This window comes from Triturus cristatus, chromosome 9 (genome assembly GCF_964204655.1).
Source record: "Triturus cristatus chromosome 9, aTriCri1.1, whole genome shotgun sequence".
NCBI classification, from domain to species: domain Eukaryota; kingdom Metazoa; phylum Chordata; class Amphibia; order Caudata; family Salamandridae; genus Triturus; species Triturus cristatus.
Window position 1 is genome coordinate 465,962,512 of NC_140592.1, and position 24,133 is coordinate 465,986,644.

The following is a 24,133-nucleotide window of genomic DNA, read 5'->3' on the forward strand; positions in this document are numbered from 1 at the left end:
CCCACCCTGCATACATTATACCTGACGCAGGTATAATGTAGTGCAAGGCTTTACAACGTGACCCATCTCCCTAGTTGGGTCACGTTGTAAATATGTTGCAACGTGGTGCATTGTTTACGATGCCGCTGCGTCACAGAAGTAAAGTTGTCGCAAGGGGCTTGTAAGTCTGCCCCTCAGTGTTTGTTTTCAGGGGTGTGCAAAATAATGTAATTTGCTTAGTGATGTTCGAGAAATTCCACAAAAATTTTATAAAGATACACTAAATTATGGTTTTAGGAAAAAATGTGTTTGACACTATCTCTTATTATTCTTATTATTGTCATGTGAATCCACATCTTGTGCTAAAATAAAGGTCTCGTGAGATACTGATAGGAGCCTTGTTTGACCAGTAATTATGTCCTGTTGAGATATTTTCTGTGCCTGCACAAAAATGCATAATTCAAAGTTTTGTGTACCGTAAAATTCAAGAATTTTACTAATTTAACCTGCATAATTAAAATGTCGCCATCATAATTAAAATATCACTCAGGCCTAACTTCAAGTTATAAAGTATCTTCTTCAGAGCAAGAAGGTAATATGATTACAATCTTCCATGTTCTCAATTTGCAACCCATAGAAAAGAAACAAAATGAAATTAAATCTTATTAAACTTCATGTGAATCGTGACAATCAAATTTGTAACAACTGTGTAGACTAACTGATAGAATGGGTTACAAAGTACTGCTGGTTACCCAAATTGGTGAGGAAATAGAGGAAAAACTATAGGATGGAATTAGAAACAGTCAGCTACATAAACATCAGGGTCTAAACACATGGTAATGACGGAGAACTCTGACAGACTTGCGTATTGGGCAACCTGCACTTCTGCATTAAAGCTTCAGACTTATAAGAAACGTCTAAGAATAATTAGAACAAAAAGTTGATCCAGTCAACAAAGTTCTGTTCAAATCTGTCATTCACATAGGAGCACAGAATGAAATACCTATGAATCTGGTAGTATGTCTCACTTACTACATTGTTTGAACTGCCCACAGAACAAACTTACAAAGGTCAAATATACTTAACCTATCTCTCAAGTTGCATCAGAGTTATAATAATGAATGACCACAATCGACATCACTCCACATTTAGTAAAATCACTTAATATATGCTTTGACAAATTCATCCAGAAACACAATAAATCACGCCCCCAAAGCACAGTGGTCAAACCCATGAGTGGACTGGCACGGCATGACACTGCTTTTCATCACTGGTCACCTGAGTCAGTTTATGCTAAAGGCTGCTTGGTAATTGAAGATATTAGACCACTTGGAAAAAGTTCAACAATATTGGATGATACCACTTTGGTAATACATTATTTTTTTTTTTGCCGTACAAAATGATACCAGTAAAAATCAAAATTCAAACTTCTGTAGTGTTTATCTTCAGGTGCTGGTACCAAACAAAGAATAGAAGGTGAATTAAGATAGGACTTCCATAGACAATGGGCCTCCCCGTGAGTTATTTGCTATTCCTAATATCACCTGTATTGACATTTAGAATCTCGGAGACAGCTAGTTTAGGCAGGCATGCAGATTTGGAAGGATGACAGCCTTGAATTTAGCAAAAACAAAAGGAAGAGTACAAAATGTCATACACTTTGTGGTTCCAACCCTATCAGGTGAGGACCAGCAGGAGAATACAAAAACCACGATTAGCCAAACTCTGGGCCATGCGTCACTGTGGAGCCCTCATGTTGGAAGGAAGTGAAGGCTGTCACTAATTAAATCGAAATGCTAAATGCGCATTCCTAATAACATTGATTGTAGTGACACTAGAGGCCTCATAATGAGTCTGGTGTTAATCCTGTAGAGGCCCTTACATCCCATCAGGGCTACCAGATGAGCATTAAGTGTTTTCACCCAGACATTTCAGCTGTTATAAGCATTGAATCATCTGGAGGAATTTCAGGGATACCTTGAGAATTACCCGAGAAATTGAGTACAATATTCCCAAATGTTCTAGCAATCCCTCATTTCTGAGCGTGCCTTGTAACAAGTTAAAATGTAACAACTAAATGGTGTAAATGATAATGTGGACTGCAGTGGCGGCTGGTGACATTTGGACATAGTGGGGCAATAAAAGTTGGGTATGACTTTTATGTAGCAAGCAAAGTGTGCAAGTTTAATGAACAAATGGGGGGTACTGAGAGGGTCCAATGCCGAGAAAAAATTAAAAAATGCAGATACGGTAATTTCTTGGAACTTCAAATTTCTTGTGTTCCCCCAGATGAGTTGAGATTAATCAGCCTTACACTAGTTCTATTTGATTTTTATAGGTGCCCTCCTCCTTTTCCACACGTACCCCAGTCCTGAGGAAGACCCCATTTTGTAAGGTCCTAGTGAACACCTACACGAATCAAGGGGTCAAAACGTCGACATAACATTACTGCCAGTATTATCACCAGTACATGGTGCACTGTGATTCTCATTATACATGGCGTTTTTTAAGTTGTTTGTACTGTATCTTGCGATTGGATCTATGTTTAACATGTGGCATGGATTTAATAATGCCGATCAATGTGATTGTTATTAAGTGGATATACTACTGTTTTCACTTTTCCCTTAAATTCCACACTCAATCACTGACCCCCCCCCCCCTTCTTTCCCTCCTTCTCTGGGCACATTCATTGTATTCTGTTGAAAAGATTTAGCTTAATAGTTCAATCGAATATATGCCTATTATAGTTCAATGTGATTAAACAACATTTGAACTTTCTTCAGTTGTTCGTCCAAGTGTTTATTGATGTTTATTTCATATGGTTTACTTTATGCTGGGACCATTTTGTCTATACTGTCCTACACCCAGGTCCCAGTGATTTTGGGTTTACCCCTTCTTTAACCATTTCTAAAGGGGTCAGCAACCTGCAGGCAAGGCCTGGGTGTCACAGTGGCAGAGGTTAGCGTGGCCAGGGGTCTCAGCACAATATGCATAGCACAAGATTAGCAATATAACAGTTATCATTACCAAGGCCAATGCACCAAATCACACCTGCTTGCATCCAGTATTACCGTGTGATGAATGGGAAAGGGTGGGATCTTTGCCAGCGAATTACAGACGTCTGGCCTCAAACAGGGATGCCGACTCTGATGCTCGAAACTGTGACATTGAATGTTATTGGCCTACAAGGGATACCACCATAGACTACAATGGTAATGAAGGGCTTTAGAAAGCATGGTGGGTCAGATTGTAGAAAGTTGATTAACTGCCTGGCAACATATATAGGCTAAAGTCATGAGTGGAATGTTAATATGAAAGTTACATTCTGTGGATTTGATTATTGGACCTTTCTGTTGGTGTGTGGAGCGATTAGAATATAAATATATCTTAGTGGATTAAGCACTGCAAAAGGCCGAAAATATTTGCGTTCATGGTAAACTCTCGCAGTACCCTGCTGAGTGCACTGTCTGTCTGGAAGACCACAGCAGCCTCTCTGAGCTCCAATGACATCAGACCTCAAATCTGATATCGTTCACCTGTCTCATTAAAGTATATGCTGAATGGTTCCATCTGCAATGTGTGGTAAATGGGAATCTTTAAGCAAGTATCAGTAGGTAGATCAAAAGCATTTTTCCCAGAGGCCACAAAATGGCCGTTTTATAGCACTTTCTACCTTTAAAGAAAAGGGTGGTAAATCCATGTGGCAAAATAATGATCCATAAAGCATGGTAAGGTCTTATCACACCAGGACGAGCTTTACCATATGTTTGCGCAAGTAATATGTGTTTTGCTAAACGGCAACGTAAGCTGTGCAAACTGCAGCATTGATAGCTTTCTAATGCAAAATTATATTTTAAATAGTTGAAGCGATTTCAGCTCAAAAAAGCTTTGCATCATAGATCTCCAACTACCCTGTAATCTACACAAAGGGGCGTGACAGGACAAGAGCAGAGCAAAGACCAAGATGTTTACACATAAAACTAGCCTCATTAAAATAGCATAACTTAGTATTATGGGAACTCATAATAACAAATATAATCAGATAGAAACAGGCGGGCATGAAATATTGTGTAATCTGCCATACATATTGCGTAATTGTATCGATATAACACATTTTATGTGGCCTACATTTGGAAGTGAAGGAGCCAGGTTCCATGTTCTAAACTTACTCAGGAACCCCTGGCTGATGGTTCTTTATTACCTGCTTGTAAGTGTGTAGGAGAGAAAACTCATCTATAAGTTATACATTACCAATGCCCATGACGCCAAAGGAATACAGACTCTTAATCTAAGTTTAGTATTTTATTACAGTGCCAAGAAAAGTTGAACATACAAACACCTCATTATGAGACTTTAAAGGTACATGGGCACTAATACAAATCCAAATCTACTAAATAAATTTAGGCGGTGCAACATGCACATAACCACCACTTCAAGAAATAGGACACAAATGAGTATCGAAACAACATCAAGAGATTTCTTCATTGGCAATTCATAAGTAAAAAGCATTAGTATGTCCCTACACTATTCTAACATGTCATCCCTACTTAGCATTTCCCGGGCACACTCCCTAAAAGGTGTCAGCATGTGAAGACTTCCTAAGAAGCGCACTCATGTCAATTGGGTCGAGTAGCATAAAGCTACAGAGCTCGTTCTAAGATGTTCTCTACTCTTCAGGTAAGGCAAAAGTGAGATCGAACTCTGTCCCTGTCCCCAATACAAAGGTCGATTACCACGCCCCAAATATATCACAAGACCACTTCATCCAATCAGACACTTCTTGTTAGGTAATCTTCAATGAGGTAATGGACATCTAGTCTCTTGTCGATGACCTTGGTTCCAAGGCCTTTCCAGACACGAATTACATCCTCCTACTTTATCCACTCCGCTAGTTCAAAGGCATCCTCCTCTCTCTAAACCTGTCCAACTCCTAAAAGAAACATGTTATTCATACTAACGAGGACAAATTCCTGCACCTGCATTGGGGACAAAAAAGACAAAATTCCACAAACACATAAATTCTAATTAGCAAACTTTAATCCGAGAGCAAACAAGGAGAAACAAAAGTTAGGCCTACCAAGTCTTCGGCTAACATAAGAATGATGTACACATTTAAAATACATGCATATAGGAACTTTTAATATACACACATTATAAGAGCCGTTATAAAAGATATGTTCATCAGTCATGAATAAACTTCACACATATGTAGTTTAACAAAATTCGTACATTTACTACGTTAATTCTTTGCATGAATAAATCTCTAAACATTTCACTTGCACATTATTACAATTCACGTTAACACATCCGATTGCATGTGGATGCGGACTAACCATAATTATAACGCACCCCTACAAATAAAGAACAAAGCTGCGCTCTATCAGAATCTTGTCCTCTCAATGAAATTTTTGTACTGGAGTTGGCACCTCAAGTACCAGTCTCTCATACGACAGCGCTCACCTGCCTTTGTGCCATTGTACAGCACTTAGTGCTGCGCTAAAATGGACAATGACTTCTTCAATTCGCAACTCTTGCTAAATATGGTACTGTGCCATTTTGAGACCTTGCCTGTGACAGCGCATGCGGTGTCACTAGCTAGATAATTTGTTAACTTAAAGGGGACTTGGTCCAGCAATTACCAACCATTTTTTGGCTTCAATGTCAGTGTGTTTTCCCCATCCCTGGAGCATGGACAAAAAGTACTTTTTTTGGGAGTGTCCTTCTGCTGGTCCTGCTTTCTGTCTCGGCCCATTTTTGTCTTCTACTTGCATTACTTCATAAGAGTGTATGTGTTGTTAGGCTGGCTTGCTCCTGCTGTTGCTTCTATCACTAGTTTTCCATATTCGTGTCTGTTCCATTTTACTTTTCATCCTCTCTTCTTGGGTACAGCATAACAACACCAGCGGACCACAGGTTGATAGCATCACATTTAACAATGATTTCAAAATACATTAATGGTTTTTCTCTGTTATTATTAAGTATTTACTCATTTAGTTTGTAACAAAGTGCTTTTTTACTATGCGTTTTATGATTTATAGGATGTCTTAAGGCATGATTAAATGTGTTATGCATAAAACAGGGCTGGGTTTAAATTGCTTTATGTTTGCATAATTAGAGGTTGGATAAAACATTCTAAGGTGAAAATAACATTAAATTGTAAAGTGTTTTTTTTCTAGTTTAGACGCTCCTATTGCATTTCCTTCTGCTGTTTAATTTGTACATTGTAACAAAGATTACCACATCATTGTATACGAGAACAGTATACCCTCCTATACAATGACAGTCATACCTAAATATATTATACAAGCCAAACCATACCATACTATACAATGACACCGTACCATAAATGACAATACCATACAATGACACGCCATACCATGCTATACTGTACCATACCATACCATATTATTCAATGACAGGCCACACCCTTTCATACCATACTATACAATGACAGACCATGCCACATACAATGATAGGCCACACCCTACCATACCATACTATGCAATAGCAGCTAATATCATATACAGTGAAAGCCAAACAATACCATACTTTGCAATAACAGCCCATATCATATAGAGTGACAGGCCACACCATATCATACAATACTATGCAATGGTAGGACATACTATATAATGACAGGCAGTTGCATACTATACAATGAAAGACAATACTAATTGATGAAAGACTGTACTACATCACATAATGACAGGCCATACAATATCATTACATGCCAAACAATGATAGGCCATCCCATACAATCACTGACAATACCATACTCTACAATGACAAGGCATACCATACTATATAATGACAGCCCATGAAACACCAAACTATTCAATTATGTGCCATACCATACCAAACCCTAAAATGACAGGTTATACCATACCATGCTATACAATAACAGGCCATACCATACCATATGATACTATACAATCACAGGCCATACCTTGCTTCACATTGGCAAGCCATACCATACAATAATATACAATGACAGGCCCACACCATTCTCTACAATGACAAGGCATGCAATACTATACCACACCATACCATACAAAGACAGACCATACCATAACTTATCATACTATTCAATGACAGGCAATATCATACCATACTATACAGCGACAGGTCATTCCATATTATACAATATAATACCATACCATAATATACAATGACAAGCCATCCCATACCATACCAGACCATTATATATAATTACAGGCCATACCAGGCTATACAAAGGGAAGCCATACCATACCATACAATGACAGCCCATTGCATAGTATACGACAGACCATACCATTCCATACCATACTGTATCACAGGTCATACCAACCATACCATACCATGGAATGCCATGCAATATCATACCATACCATACTATATAATGCCATGACATGCCATACGGTATCAAACTATGCAATGACAGGCTATACCATACTATTCAATGACAAGCCATATATACTATACCACACCATACAATGACGGACCATTCAAAACCATACCATACATTGGCAGGCCACGCCAAATCATACTATACCATACTATACTAAGGTTATACTGTGGCCAGTAATTACTGAATCATTGGGCTTTTTTCCTTTTTATTACTTTTTAGCCACGCTGTACAAAGCAGTTGTGCTTTGTACAACATTGCAACAAAAAACATTGACTAAGCCAAAAGATCTTGCATAGACAAAACCTATTTATTAGCGTTGCCAATGCTTGTTCCCCACTCACAAACAACACTTATTTTCCCTGATCAAACTTTGACCCAGAGCAAGTGTGTAAAAAACAGAAAAGGGGGAAAGAAGGAGGAAGAGAAAGACAGAAAAATAGTGATAAAGAAAGAAAGCAGAGTTGAAAAACAACCTGTAAGAGTGAGATAAAGGGTCTCACAGTGTCTGGTGGTGAATGAAAGAGGCATGATGTGGAATCAAGATTACTAAGGCTTGGTATTCAGCAACCCCAAAATTCAATAGAGCCAATCGTGGGCCTCAGAGCCAAACTTTGGGTCCCAGCACTTATACTTTTACAAATTAAGCACTGCTTATTCCTATGATTTGGTTCCTTTGATAGCAAACATGCTGGGTATGAGTCAATGCATCCTGGCCTCTGTTCATTTCTCTAACCTTTTCTTACAGATCATCCTTACTGGGGAAAGTCCTGCGTATTAACGTCAATGGCAATGACGTGGGTCCACCTTACCGCATCCCACCTGATAACCCTTTCCTCAGAGACAACAGAGCTCGGCCGGAAGTCTTCGCCTATGGCGTCAGGAACATGTGGCGCTGCTCTGTCGACCGGGGAGACGCCACCAGCTTGTCTGGGAGAGGCCGCATTCTGTGCGGGGACGTGGGGCAAAATAAGTACGAGGAGGTGGACATCATCCAAAAAGGAGGCAACTATGGGTGGAGGGCAAAGGAGGGCTTCTCCTGCTACGACAAGACTCTCTGCCACAACTCCTCCCTCAGTAAGCCTATCCTCAAATGTTTACTTTCTGTATTGAAAGGAAGCTTGTATGTCACTTCGTGGAAGCTAATAGACAAAAATGTCAAGAAAAATATAATAATAAGCCCAGTTTTGCAGGAATGTCAAATGACCAAAAGTTTTAGATATCTGCCCTTGCTTTCCCCAAAGTATTTTTACGGTAGACTTTATGGCCATCAATGACATCATTGACAATGTCGTATGTGACATCTTTGGTGTTGTCAGCAATGCAGTGGACTGCATAGAAGTGGGTACAGTTTGTCGCCAGTGGAGTTAGTGAGGTCACTGGTGATTACATGAGCTGTGCACTGCGTGGAAGGGGAAAAGGCCTTCAGTGGCGCCTCTGAGGCAATTTCTGATGTCTCTAAGGGAACACAGGTTTTCTTCAGTAGTGCCAATTAGCCCATATTTGATTTAATGAGCAGTGCACTGTGCTGAAGCTGGTTAGATTTGTGTTTTGTGGCATTGTTGAAGCTATCTGCTATTTCACTGCACAGGTTGGGGTTAAGGTTGTCTTCAGTGGTGCCAGTGAGACTATCTGTGATCAAATGAGCAGTGCACTGCATGGAAAAGGGTTAAGGTTGTCTTCAGTAGTGCCAGTAAGGCCATCTTTGATTTCATGAGTAGTGCACTTTGCTTAAGGACTTAAGTGGTTATGGCTGTCCGCCGTGGGTTTAAGTACGCCATCTGTGAGATCATCAGTACGGATGGGGATAAAGGTTGTCTTCTGTTGCGTCAGTGAGGACAACTGTGATTTAACAAGCAGTGGATTGCACAGCAGGGGGTAAAGGTTGTCTTCACTGGTGTTGGTGCTGACATCTGTGATTTAACGAGCAGTGACCTGCACAGAAGGGGGTAACAGTTGACTTCAGTGGGATCAGTGGTGACATCTGTGATTACATGAACATTTTACTGTGAGGGAGTGAAAGGTGCCTTTACCGGTGAGAGTGAAGGCATCTTTATTTCATAGGCAGTGCACTGCGCAGAATAGATACAGATTGTCTTCATGGGTGCTGGTGAGCCCATTTTTGATTTAATGAGTGGTGTACTGCACTGTTAAGCTTACCAGCTGTGGTGTCAGTGCAGCAGACTGTAATATCATGAGCCGTGCCCTGCACGAATAGAGATCAAAATTGTCTTCAGTGGGATCAGTGATGACATCTGTTATTTTATGAGCAATGCACTCCCCAGGATTGGTTAAATTTGTCTTCAGCCGTGTCCACAAGGACATCTGTGATTGCCATGAGCTTTACACTGTGTGGAAGAGGGTACAGTTTGCATACTTACATTACTGGGGAGTGTCTAGAGTTTTGAGGCTGTCATATGGAACTTTAACACCCCTTAAAATTATGGTGATAGAACTTCTAAGAATTTTCATTAATGTAAACTAGCAGGGGAGCCCCAAGACGAAGTTAAACGTTTTCAGTATAGTTACAGGAAGATCTCACTGCACCAGATCTATTACCCAAATTGCAAGCCTTCAACAAGCTGCACCACTTTGTGGTCTCTGTGCTCTGACTCCACCTCCCCTGCCTTGCTAGCCCATCGTTTTGGTTCCACTTCCCGTGCCCTCTCTCTATCCCAACCCCTGTGTTTCTGCCCCCAATTCTTCCTGATTCCTATATCTCTCCCATGGATCCAACTGACTTGATGAATCATTAGTCTAGTAGAAGTACTGGCGGCTGGCAGTGAACGGGGGTGGCCGTGGGGGGGAGCAAAATAAAAAATAAAAAAAGAACTCTCCTCACGGGCCACCGTCTCTCCTCCGTCATTGCTTCTGTTTCTGGCGAGTCCCAGAAGCAAGAAGCACACAGGCTCCCATCATCACAATGCTGCAATGTAGTGTTGTGATTGGTCTAAGCGCTGTTCGGCGCTAAGACAGGGCCTGGGAGCCTGTGCATGTCCTCCACCCAGGCTGTGAATTACAGCCCGGTGGAGAACATGCAAAGTGTGCATGACTGCTTGGCCTGCCCAAAACGGTTGGCTAAACCATCATACACATTAGTGTGGACAAACCACTCCTCCTCCCTGTGCCACCATCCCCACCCTACCCTAACCCTACCCTGTAGGTACGGAAAATAAAATTATAATAACAATGTTATTATCATTTTATTTTTCATTTTTCCTGCTCTGAGAGCAGTGGGGCGACACTCCTCTGCCTTAGCGGAGGAGCCACCCCTGAGTAGGAGGAGTCAGTCAGGCGCCCATCCAAACAGCAAAACCCAAATTACCCTGTAATATCTATTACACATTAGAACCAAAGCCCACTAAATCAAATTCTACAGTGAATGGAAAAAGTGAAGGGAATAGTGAGGGGAACAGTACTTTGTTCTCCCCTCAAAGAAATAAAGTGCTATGATTTTTGTTCCAGATGACATCCTGCCAATTTTTGCCTACCCCCACAAGCTGGGGAAGTCGGTGACAGGAGGATACATCTACAGGGGCTGTCAGATGCCCAACCTGAATGGACTGTATATTTTCGGAGACTTCATGAGCGGGTATGGAATGTTACATTTTCCCCTGTGATTATGTGGTTTGGTTGCCTCCTATCAAGCCACTGGTAATTAGTGGTATGATCTGTCTGTGCATCAACTAATGCAGAATAAGACAATTAATGCTATTGATAGAGATCAGGGTACCTAAAATAAACCCACTTCCACGGATAGAGTAATCTCACAGTTACACGCACATACATTCATCATACACTAGGGCCCATTTCACTAACATACACTCAAATACTCTACCAGCAATAGACCTGTGGGAAGGAAACTCCAAACCACCCTGCATCTATATCTAGGACGATAGGACCTGATTATAGTGGTTGTCCTTAAACATACTCTATACAATCTATACAATAATGATCAAAATATACACAATAATTGACAAGAAAGGAAATTCAACACCATGTTTAAAAGTTATATTGCTTTATCTAAAATTAGTCAAAGGAAAATCAATCAGAATAAATCATTTCTCATAGTTACCTATTCTAACTAAGTGTCAGAACGGGTCAGGACAAGTCTCTCGGTAAAGTCTCTCAAGACGTAGTCCCTCAGCATCGATCCTCAGCAACGCAAGTTCACGCAGCAAAGGTAAAATGGCAAGTGGCAAAGCCCTCCCTAAGCTAACAATTCTTATAGTGAAAATTACAATGGAAACACACATAAAGTTGGCAGAATAAACTGTATCACTGAGCAGAGCGAGAAGGAAGGGATGTAACATTGCTACATCTGAAAATCTTCGCTCAGGAAAAGTCACAAGACGTGAACTACGGAACAGGAACCAAGAAACTATCAAAGTATCCAACTTGTTCAACTTCCCTCGGCAGCCGGGCCACAGTACATTGTTCGTCTCTGAAGCTCCTTTGTTTGCCAAGGACGTTCCATTTCTTTTGGAGATCCTCCAAACTGCTGATGTCCTCATGGAAATTTACAATAAGGACCATGGTCAGTTGTCTTCGACTTTTTTCCAGCAGGGGTCTCCCTTGCCACATCACAGAATATGCCACAGCCAGGCTTCGAAATACTGTCAGCTCGGTTAAGGCCTTCATAGGCCACAATAGACCATCTTAATTAAAGAGACAAAATAAACGTTACTACAGCATAATAATTAAACAGTGTTAACCCCACTAATACCCTTATGTGTATGTATTTATCTAGCTTTGCGACATAAAAAGCATTAATTCAGACAGCTTTTTGTGCTCAAAATAAATAGCACACAGCAACGTTTAAACATGAAAACTTGCACGATATTATTAAACAGAAACAGCACAAATAAGCTAACCCTCGTATAACTTTCTCTTATGTTAGAACAAACGAATTGATTAATAAAATCACACTCGCACAAAACAAATAATTAATTGTTATTTATTAATAAATTAATAAAACGCATAGACATGCCAGAGCTTCAAAAGCCCATGAATTTTCTAAAAGAAAACTCTGCTCCAGCAATCCCCCCTTTGGTGATTTTATCACCAAATAAACCCCAAAAAAAAAAATTAGTGAAAATTTAGTCCCATTTTAGGAGAAATCAGAAATGTCTTTTCCCCTTACACAACATTAAACACCAGTCACTCTTCCATCATCTCTCTTTGTCTCTAAGTAAACACTCTCCCTCAATTCTTCTAGTTCAATTTCTTGAGGTTCTCTCTTCAACCTCTTGTTTTTCTTTTCTTTATTCAATTTCTTTTTCCCTCCCCTGTTTTTACAACACACACACACCAATCTTATTATTAATAAAGCCACAATTATACAAGACAAGGGAAACAATATTCTACCTATAATAGTACTACCTATCTTTGCAATAAAATCCTTAACAGCTATCATTTTATTAGCTATTTTAGTCCATAAACTCCCAGCTTCAAGTGGTACTAATTCTTCATGCAAATCAGTAATATTTTTGATATAGACCTTCAGGTCTTTACTTTCGTCAGGAATGTAAGTATAACAATGTTGAACTTTCAAAATTCCACAGACTCCACCCTCCTTGGCCAATAAAATATCAAGGGCAAGTCGATTTTGCATTGACATGGCACGTACGGCACTTAATTCCGTATTCACCAAAAGAAACCCTCCTGCGGTATTTGTCGATAAGCGATCAACCACTGTGGACAGTTTCCGAATTCCATAAGCATTTAAAGAAATTCCCACTGCTAGAATCAAAACCCCAAAAATATCACCCACAATTTCAGACCAAGTTTCTCTCTTAAAACGTGTTAATAAGTTAATATCTTCTACATCTCTTATTTTATCTGTATGAAAAATCTTAGGAAAAACCAGGCCCACATAACACGTGCCATACCAATGGTCAGGCAACTTGTAATAAGCCTTGTTCCCACAAACATAGTACACTCCTGGAAAAATTGTATCTTCTCCACCTCTGAAACCCCAACCTGTCGCAATGAAGTATGTATCATGGCACTCACTAGTTCCCACAAAATATGTATCATATTGGGATTTCCTTCTGGTAATACAAAGTTTACCCTTCTGCGGTGCATCTAGAGCTAAAGTTGGACTAGCCCCATTCTTCAACTCTTTTCCCATCTCAATGTCCCAAATTGTTTCACTCTCTCCATATTTTCTCCCTTTCTCATGCATGTTCACTCTCCTTTCTTCTACCATATCCAGGAAAGCTCTCTCCTCTTCTTTCAAACTGCAAGTTAAATTATTCTTAAAAATATAATCTAATGTTAATCCTTTTTCTTCAATAAAAATCTCACCAAAAGTGTTAGCTTCTTTAGCTGGATTCAGCTCTTTGTTCATTGGCAAGTGCCCAAAAATACTATCTCTGTTAGACATCTTATAATCTATTTTCCCTAACAAATAAAAAACACTACTTAAAATACTACAGGAAATACCATATGTAGCTGGTAAATGGTGATAAGTAACACCCTCTGAAACGGATGCAGGTAACTGCATGCAGACATCGCAATCCCTTACTTCCATTGTCTTCACATATTCATATAACAGTTTAGAAAAAACATTACTAGAAAAATTATTAATCGACCTATCTTTGTGTATGTAACTACTACTTCTAATTGGAACTACTTTTTGTGAATTCTTCTCTACATTTGTCACATTTTCTATATTCATTCCAAACTCTACTCTAAAAGTAACTAATAAAACTAAAACACCCCATAGAAGCATTAATAATCCAGTACAACAGCAGCACATTCTACACCACCTCTTAAAGAAGGCACATCTATTTCTATTATCTTCTATGTTAGCCATTTTAGTTTAGCCTCTACTACTCCACTACTGTTTGAACTTCTTCAATTCTTCAGCAATTCTTCAGCTTTCAGTTTATCCAAATGATCTCTTCGTTCACTTGATCCAAGTGAATCCTTCTTTCACTCAGTTTGGATACTTGTCATTCTTCACTTCAATTTCTTCAACATCAAATTGTATCAAATCTCCAACGTCAGAATCCTCAGTACTCGACTCTTCTCCAATGTCAGTCAAGAGTACTTTCAGAATTTCACCAGTATCTTCCTCAACCACTTCTCTCAAGACCACTTCCGGATTATCTCGAGTCACTGTTTCTTCTTTTCCTTCTTCAGACAGTGTCACATAAGACCATTCCGGTGATCTGTACTTTTGGTTGAGTCTTTTAACTCTTTTTATTTCTACTGGTTCTTTTGACTCCTTTGATTTTTCTCCTTCAGCTTTTGAACTTTGACTTGAAACTTCATTCACTTGTTCAGCTTTCGATGAATTTACTCTTATTACTCTGTATCTCACCCTTTTAACTCGGTTGTTAGGCCAACGATCTCCTTTCACAACCTTTTTCGGCTTTAATTCTTTAACACTCTTTTCTCCAATCGAAGTTCTCTTTCTCAGAACTCGACCCTCTGTTTGTTCATTCTCATCATCCGATTCTATTTCAATTGCCTTTTGCTTTCGTTTCTTAGCAGTTTTCTTTTCTTCCACAGATTCTTTCACCACTATTTGAGACTTCCCTACTTCTGTCCCTCCTCGGGTCTCGGACACGCAATCTTCTTGCTGTCTACTTGTCCCTTCACCTAGCTCCTCATCAATGTTCCCTACACCTCCTCGGGGGTCTTCCGCAATCTGTCCCTCTCTATCTTCTTCTGACCCTGTTTCTTCAAGAATAATCTCAAGTGGTTCTTCAATCTCCTCCTCTTCTGATTCAGGAGTAGTCTCTGTGTGATTTCTTTTTTCTTTTCTTTTCCCTCCACTGCCACTTGAGACTTCAGGCTCTTTAACAGAATCTGATCTTCTCTCTGATACTCGCAGTGATTCTCTTGAAGCTCTCTCTGCTTCTTTTCTCACTGATTCCGTATCTTCAGGATCTTCACCATCACTGGAATCTGACTCTTCAAAATACTCTTTACCAGTTCCTTCTTTTGGGTTTGGAACTCTCAGAGTATGACTTGCATGTACCCAGTGCTTCACTCCAGCACACTTTACTGCAGTCGTTGTAGTCAGAATAACTTGTCTCGGCCTTCCCCACCTTGGAATCAAGCAATTTCTTCTTCTGTGCACCTTAATCCTCACCCAGTCTCCTGGACTTAGATCATGGGCTTGCTTCTTCTCAAGTGTGGTAGCTTCTTCTCCAACCTGGTGAAACACAGAATGAACTGCGTCAGCCAGGCCTTTACAGTAATCCAAAATCATGTCATCAGTTATTGTCACCAACTTATTGACAGGCACGAATGCATGGCGCATAGCACGTCCCATGATTATTTCATGCGGGCTCAAACCAGTAGTTCTATCTGGAGTAGATCTCATAGTCATCAGAACTAGAGGTAACACATCTGGCCATTTCATGCCAGTGGCTAAACACATCTTTCCAATTCTATTCTTGATTGTGCCATTGATCTGCTCAACCACACCAGAAGCCTCTGGTCGGTATGCACAATGTAGCTTCTGCTGTATTTTCAATGCTTCACAAATTAAACCTACGAGTTCATTTTGAAAGTGTCTACCTCTATCAGATTCAACTGTAACTGGAAACCCGTACCTAGGAATCAACTCCCTCAACAGTAATTTTGCCACTGTTAATCCATCATTTCTTCTAGTCGGGTAAGCTTCCACCCACCTTGAAAACAAACAGACTACCACCAAAACATACCTCAGTCTGTTCACTTGAGGCATTTCAATGAAATCAATTTGCATTCTTGTAAAAGGACCTCCTTCTTTGCCAATTGTCCCTAGACTCACCACTGTCTTTTTCCCAGTGTTAAATTGCTGACAAATTAAACACCTTTGACAGATGCTCTCTGCAATTGTCCTGAACTTTGCATTGTACCAGGTCTGCTTGAACGACCTTACCATCGCATCCCTCCCCAGATGTCCCTGGCCATGATACATCCTTGCCATTGACGACAAGATTGAATTTGGCATTACTGGTCTGCCATCTCTATAGACCCAAACATGGTCTGTTTCTCTTGGAGCACATCCTGCCTTAACCCAATCTTGTTTCTCTTCTTCTCCTGCTTCATCTTGTAATTGCTTTACTTCATCCCATGTTTCTAGGACATTAGTAAACATCACAGAAAGGAAAGACATTTCTCCTTCTCTTTCCTTATTAATCGATTGATTTGTCTTGGCGCAATATTGCGCCACATCGTTGGCGTAACGGTTTCCAACCGTGATAAAATCATCCCCTGGACCATGGGCAGCACATTTTACAACGGCTAACTCCTTAGGCAGCTGTATCGCCTCAAGCAATTTTCCAATCAATTCAGCATTCTTTATCGGAGTTCCACCCGATGTCAGAAAACCTCTTTGCAGCCACAACTGGCCAAAGTCATGCACCACTCCAAATCCATACTGACTATCAGTCAACACGGTTGTTCTCAAATCTTTCCCAATCTCACAAGCTTTTGTCAATGCCACTAATTCAGCAACTTGCGCAGATTTCACTCCTTTCAATGGTGATGCTTCCATGACCTCTGAAACTTTGCACACCGCATATGCTGCACATAGCACACCATCATCATTCCTCAAACATGATCCATCCACAAACAACACATGATCATTCTCAGGTAAGGGAATATCCCTTATGTCTGGTCTCGGTTTTGTACAATACTCAAGCACATCCAAACAATCATGATCATCTTCCATCTTTATACCCACATTTTCAATATCCGGCAAAAGTGTTGCTGGATTCACATTCACACATCTCTCAAGAGTCACATTTGATGCTCCCAGAATCACTTTTTCGTACTTAGTCAGCCGACTATGTGACATATACTGAGTTCTGCTTCTTGTCAAAAGAATTGCCACATTGTGAGGTACGAATACCCTTACAGGATATCCCATTATGATCCCCTCGCTCTGTTCCAGGCTTTTGCATGTTGCAGCCACAGATTTTAGACAACCTGGTAAACCCACAGCTACAGGGTCAAGTGTCGATGAGAAGTATGCAATAGGCCTTCTCAATTGTCCATGTTTCTGGATTAACACTGAAAGTGCACATCCATTTCTCTCACTGCAGTACAATTCAAACTCTTTCTCATAGTCAGGCATACCCAAAGCTGGAGCCTCACACATTTTACTTTTGAGCTCTTCAAATGCTGCCAATTGTTCTGCATCCAGATCCAATGGATCTGTCATTTCACTTTTTGTCAATTTAATCAATGGCTTTGCTATCAGGAAAAAATTAATTATCCACTGACGACAATATCCCACCATACCCAGGAACATTCTCACTTCTCTCTGGGTTTTTGGAGCTTTCATTTCTCTGATTATTCTGATCCTGTCCGTAGTCACTTTTCTCAGACCTTTTTCAATATTGTGTCCAAGATAATGAACCTCTTTCTTGCAAAACTGCAATTTGGCTGGAGATACCTTTAACCCTCCATCTGCCAGATGATTCAGTAAAGCTATGGTATCCACTTCACAAGCTTCACGTGTTTTTGATGCCACAAGTAGGTCATCAATATACTGCACTAACACTGAATTTTCAGGCATAATCAAACTCTCCAACGATTTCTTCAATAACTGATTGAATATCAAAGGACTCTCTGTATACCCCTGTGGGATTCGACACCATGCTAAGATACGCTGGCCAAACCTAAATGCAAAAATCGGCTGGCTGTCATGATGCAATGGAATTGAAAAGAACGCATGACACAAATCAATCACTGTATACCACTCAGCATCATGTGGAATTTGATACAGAATCACTGATGGATTTGGCACAATAGGACAACATGCCACCACAATTTGATTAACTTTTCTCAGATCTTGCACGATCCTAAATTTGCCATTGGGCTTTTTCAGTCCCATTATCGGTGAATTACACGGACTACTCAGTAGTTCTCTCAGAACTCCCTGCTGAATAATTTTCTCAATTATAGGAGTTATCCCTTCAATTATTTCTGGTGTCATTTTGTACTGAGGAATGTTAGGATATGTAATTCCCTCTTTCACTGCAATTTTCACTGGATCTACATTATTCATCAATCCCACATCCTCTCCTGTAAAATCCCAAACTGCTCTTTTCACTGTGTCTCTCAGCTCTTGAGGCAAATCTTCCGGATTGAACACAGCAAATGCACCAATTAACTCACTTTCTCTATTTTCTAGAGTCATTCGGTAGAAAACATCATCATCTGGTGTCTCAAAAGCTATTCCATCTGGTGTACAAAAAATTGTGCAATTCATCTTACACAATAAGTCCCTACCTAACAGGTTCACTGGACTCGTGTCACAGACAATAAATCTGTGCATGTCTGAAAATTTCCCTATCTGTACTCTTACTGGTTCAGTAAGACGTGTTCTGATTTGTGTATTGGCTACACCAACTACTTGGATTGCTTCATCCGAGAGAGGAAGATTTCTAACATCTGTTGACCTGACAGTTGATCTTGTCGCACCTGTGTCTACCAAAAAAGTAACACTCTCCTCATTTATTTTCCCATCCACAAATGGTCCTGCCTGGTCTATTTCTAGAGTTGCACCAAGTATGCACTCTTCCTCCTCTCTTCGGCACCGTCAATAATCACCCTCAGACTCACTCCCTTCACTCTTTAACAAGTACTGTTGTACTTTGTTAGAACGTCTTGGTTTGTTTACCTGCTCATCATCGAAGAATCCCGAGTCCTGATTGTACTTTTGTACCCCTCTATTCTGCGGCAAGGGCGGTTTTGGCTCCTGACTCTGCTGTCTCACAACTTTCTGTTGCTGTTGCTGCTGGTTATTCCCTTCATTCTGCACCTGTTGATTTAAGGATTTACCCTCATTATTCACTAATGGTGGATTAGGACATTCCGATCTCCAATGTCCCAGTTGGCCACAGTTGTGACACGGGAACTTTTTTTTCGCTTCCTCCAGACTTCCTTTTCCTTTTCCTGCATATCTCGGTCTATTCCCTGCATTATTTCCTGGATTATTTGCCTGTTCCACCAACTGTGCTTCCTGTCTTTCTGCAACTTTCACTTGTGCCCACATTGCTTTCTCTTTCAGCTTTCTTTGTTTTGCTTCAATTTCATCACTGAAGTATTTTGCATGTCTCAGAATCTCATCTACTTTCTTACTCTGCCAATCCACCGTGTGCTCACGAATTCTCTCACCAATTTCAGGTCTTAAACCATATACAAATCTGTATACAAAATGACTCAAATCCTTATCACCCAGGTGTTCATCTCCACTGAATTGTTTAAAAGCCAGTATCAGCCTCTCGTAAAAAGCATGAACTGATTCTTTTGCTTCCTGTTGTGTTCGATCTATCTTAACCCAGCCTGTCTCTTTGGGAGGAACTTTACTCTTCAGGTATACCATCACCTGATCATACTTCCTCATTACTTCTGGATCTGGTGCCCCTGTTCTTGGATCTCTTGGATATTCCTCAGTAGGCCAACTCACAACTATTTTACACTCAGTCCACAAGTCTGCTGGAACAATTATATCAAACAGACTATTCAGGTCAACCCACAGCACTTTTGACAATTTCACAAACCTGTCTACCTGCCTATACCACTCGACGGGCTTTTCTCTCAATCGAGGGAAATCATTCGTAAATGATAAAATATCCTGTCTGGTCCATGGAACATGTACATATCCTCCTCCAGGTATTTCTCTCATGGGATAATGCTCCACTGGTTTCTCCTTTTCTCTCACTGGAAATGCTGAATAAGTTGTTCTATCTTCAGATTCTTCTCTTTTCTTATACCACCTATCCTTCCACTTTTCTACATCACCCCATCTTCGCAATAATGCCACCATTTCTTTAATCTGTCCTGTTCTACCAGAAGTATTCAAATTTTCTATGTCTTTCTCTGTGAAATCCATCCTGTAAGTTTTCTGCAAAACCTTTACTTTATCAATGTCAACTCCTTGCTCATTTGCTATCGCTCTTAGTCTATCATGAGTATTTCTTGCTCTCCATGTTATGCTTTTACACATAAACATTAATTCACTATCATGATGACTCTTCAGAATTTCTGTTGGAACTGTTCCTGTCACAAGCTCCTCTAATTCTATACGTAACTTAACCACGTCAATAACTTGTGAATCCTTATCCTTTTTCTGAAGAACCTTCATCCAATCATTCAAATCATCAACTGTTATTTCAGCAGTTTTTCTCACTGGAACCACTTTTTTCTGCGGTTCTAAAATTGGCATCCCTGAACAACTGGGTTCACTAACATCCAATAGTTCACTACATGTGTCATGTCTTGTTTGTCTCAGGTCACTTCTTTCTGCTCTTTTATCTGAATCTCCTGAAGGACCCACTGAATTTGTCAGATTATTCCCAACATATGGAATCACTAGTCCATTCTCACCTGCTCTCTGTTTGTCAAACACAGGCATAACCGGACCTATTGTTACAGGCACCGTAACAGCTTCCAGATTCTTCGTTAACTCCCTAATCTTCTCAGTCAGTTCTGTTGTTGTTTTTGCTAATTTTCTGGCATTTTCCTCACTACTTCGATTCTCCCTGAAAGAACTACTACTTCTTGATTCAGGTGTCATTTTTTCTTTTTCAATAATACAGACTGTATCTCTTATCGGAGAAACAACTGGTGTACTCTCATCTGGTTCTGGTCTATATGGAGGTGGTCTCTTGTAAATCATGTCATTTAAGACCTCATCATCATACTCATTAACTCCAACTGCTCCTTCTTCAATTGTTCTCATAGGATATAATCCCTCTGACATATTAACATCTCGCCATCTTTTCATCCGATCATGATGTGTTTCACGATCATGTCTCCTCCCAAACATATTCCTGTAATACCCTCCAGATCTTTGCTTTTCTCGCTCATGAACTTCCTCTTCCCATTCCACTAAAGCCTCGAACTGTGTAGGTCTCGGCTTCGGGTCCAGACGTACCATCTTTTCCCATAAATTTCTCAACACGGCCAAATTAAATGAACCATGTTCTGGAAATGCTAGAACACCATCTTCTTTAGTATACCTAACCCAATTCTGCAACCATATACAGGTATGTAATCCATATTTCGCAACCATGAAGGATGCAGGTGTTTTCGCTGGAGGTAGCAACTCACCCTCTCTCGTTTTAACCTCTTTATCTTTGGTAAACCACCTTTTAACTTTCCCAAAGAACGTTTTTTCCTTTTTCTCCTCTTGATAATACATTTTAGCGCTTACTAAAACTCTCTATTCTTTCCGTATTATAATTATACAATACAAGTTTTTCAACAAATAGCAGCGCGACTCACACTAACGCACCAATCCTGGAGCGTCTACGTCACTAAACAGCTCTTCCAATCCCTGCGCGACTCACACTAACGCACCAATCCTAGCGCTATCCAATCAGAGCGCGGACCTTCTGACGTCAACAGCCGCTGCAGTCTCTGTCTCCTGTCTCTGTCACTCGTCTACCCCTCCTTTACAAAACTCTCAGTAGACTTCGTGTCAAAATTTCTACAAAATCTATTAGTTACAACATAAAAACATCTCCATTGTCTGCTTCGCTAACCACAGGATAGTAAAAAAGAGACTATTTCTCAAGAGTCAACAAACTTTCATACATCTCATAACTGTTTCCTCTAGGACTTATCCAAAGAGTCTTACAATCAATTAATGTATATACATTCACGCACATTCATACAAGAAAAATATAGTACATGCACACAGAATCCTGCTTCCCGAGAACAGCGCACAATCTGTCCCACTACAGAATTATAACTCACAACAACTAAGCAGCTTACCTCTGCCCCTCAAACAAGCTCAGAGAATACCTATTACTCCTCCCGCGATAAGCTTTAACGGCAATCCTTACGGATCCCTGGGACTTAAGACCAGAGTTTCACAGATAACCTTCACTACGATACACACTCCTTATATACCAGAAATGTTTTCTAATAGTAACATACGATAATGTCACTGATTCCGAACCCAGACAATGTGAACGCGCAACTTCAATTGTCACACGTTATTCCTTACAATCCCGTCTTTCCCGAGAGCAGCATATACACCTTCCTCTGCCCTACTACGGAACTGCTACCAGCTTCCAAATTCCAGAAGCACTACATATAACTCAACATGACGACTCCAACATATAGTATTAGTACATATACCAACATCAACCAAAATAAATCAATAATCAATAAGCCAATATACAAGCAATCTTATCTTATCAGATCAAGACAACCATCTATAACCATCCTCTGCTACCAGAGAAATTGATAGAGATCAGGGTACCTAAAATAAACCCACTTCCACGGATAGAGTAATCTCACAGTTACACGCACATACATTCATCATACACTAGGGCCCATTTCACTAACATACACTCAAATACTCTACCAGCAATAGACCTGTGGGAAGGAAACTCCAAACCACCCTGCATCTATATCTAGGACGATAGGACCTGATTATAGTGGTTGTCCTTAAACATACTCTATACAATCTATACAATAATGATCAAAATATACACAATAATTGACAAGAAAGGAAATTCAACACCATGTTTAAAAGTTATATTGCTTTATCTAAAATTAGTCAAAGGAAAATCAATCAGAATAAATCATTTCTCATAGTTACCTATTCTAACTAAGTGTCAGAACGGGTCAGGACAAGTCTCTCGGTAAAGTCTCTCAAGACGTAGTCCCTCAGCATCGATCCTCAGCAACGCAAGTTCACGCAGCAAAGGTAAAATGGCAAGTGGCAAAGCCCTCCCTAAGCTAACAATTCTTATAGTGAAAATTACAATGGAAACACACATAAAGTTGGCAGAATAAACTGTATCACTGAGCAGAGCGAGAAGGAAGGGATGTAACATTGCTACATCTGAAAATCTTCGCTCAGGAAAAGTCACAAGACGTGAACTACGGAACAGGAACCAAGAAACTATCAAAGTATCCAACTTGTTCAACTTCCCTCGGCAGCCGGGCCACAGTACATTGTTCGTCTCTGAAGCTCCTTTGTTTGCCAAGGACGTTCCATTTCTTTTGGAGATCCTCCAAACTGCTGATGTCCTCATGGAAATTTACAATAAGGACCATGGTCAGTTGTCTTCGACTTTTTTCCAGCAGGGGTCTCCCTTGCCACATCACAGAATATGCCACAGCCAGGCTTCGAAATACTGTCAGCTCGGTTAAGGCCTTCATAGGCCACAATAGACCATCTTAATTAAAGAGACAAAATAAACGTTACTACAGCATAATAATTAAACAGTGTTAACCCCACTAATACCCTTATGTGTATGTATTTATCTAGCTTTGCGACATAAAAAGCATTAATTCAGACAGCTTTTTGTGCTCAAAATAAATAGCACACAGCAACGTTTAAACATGAAAACTTGCACGATATTATTAAACAGAAACAGCACAAATAAGCTAACCCTCGTATAACTTTCTCTTATGTTAGAACAAACGAATTGATTAATAAAATCACACTCGCACAAAACAAATAATTAATTGTTATTTATTAATAAATTAATAAAACGCATAGACATGCCAGAGCTTCAAAAGCCCATGAATTTTCTAAAAGAAAACTCTGCTCCAGCACTATCATTCTTTGTATGTCGTGAATGTACAGTAGAAATGTGTCCAGGATCTGAAACTGCTTCCAGCCAGGACATATGTCACAATATCAAGGTCCATAATATCAGCCTGCACATATACAGACTCCTCAATTTATCTCTAATATCAACCAATACTATATCATCAAGGTACACATACTCAGGGAAGTATATATTTACTATTCTAACCCATCATATACTTGCCTGGACCCCTTAG

The 24,133-nt window shown here is 40.0% G+C and overlaps 1 protein-coding gene across 1 annotated transcript in view; it reads left to right on the plus strand.

The window, feature by feature from the left end:
* Positions 1–24,133, plus strand: part of LOC146798150 (HHIP-like protein 1) — a 278,348-nt gene that overhangs the window by 210,465 nt on the left and 43,750 nt on the right. The window contains exons 4-5 of the mRNA XM_085625400.1: positions 8,115–8,443; positions 10,832–10,958. Of these exons, the coding sequence (XP_085481526.1) occupies positions 8,115–8,443; positions 10,832–10,958 (456 nt within the window). The remainder of the gene's footprint in view (positions 1–8,114; positions 8,444–10,831; positions 10,959–24,133) is intronic.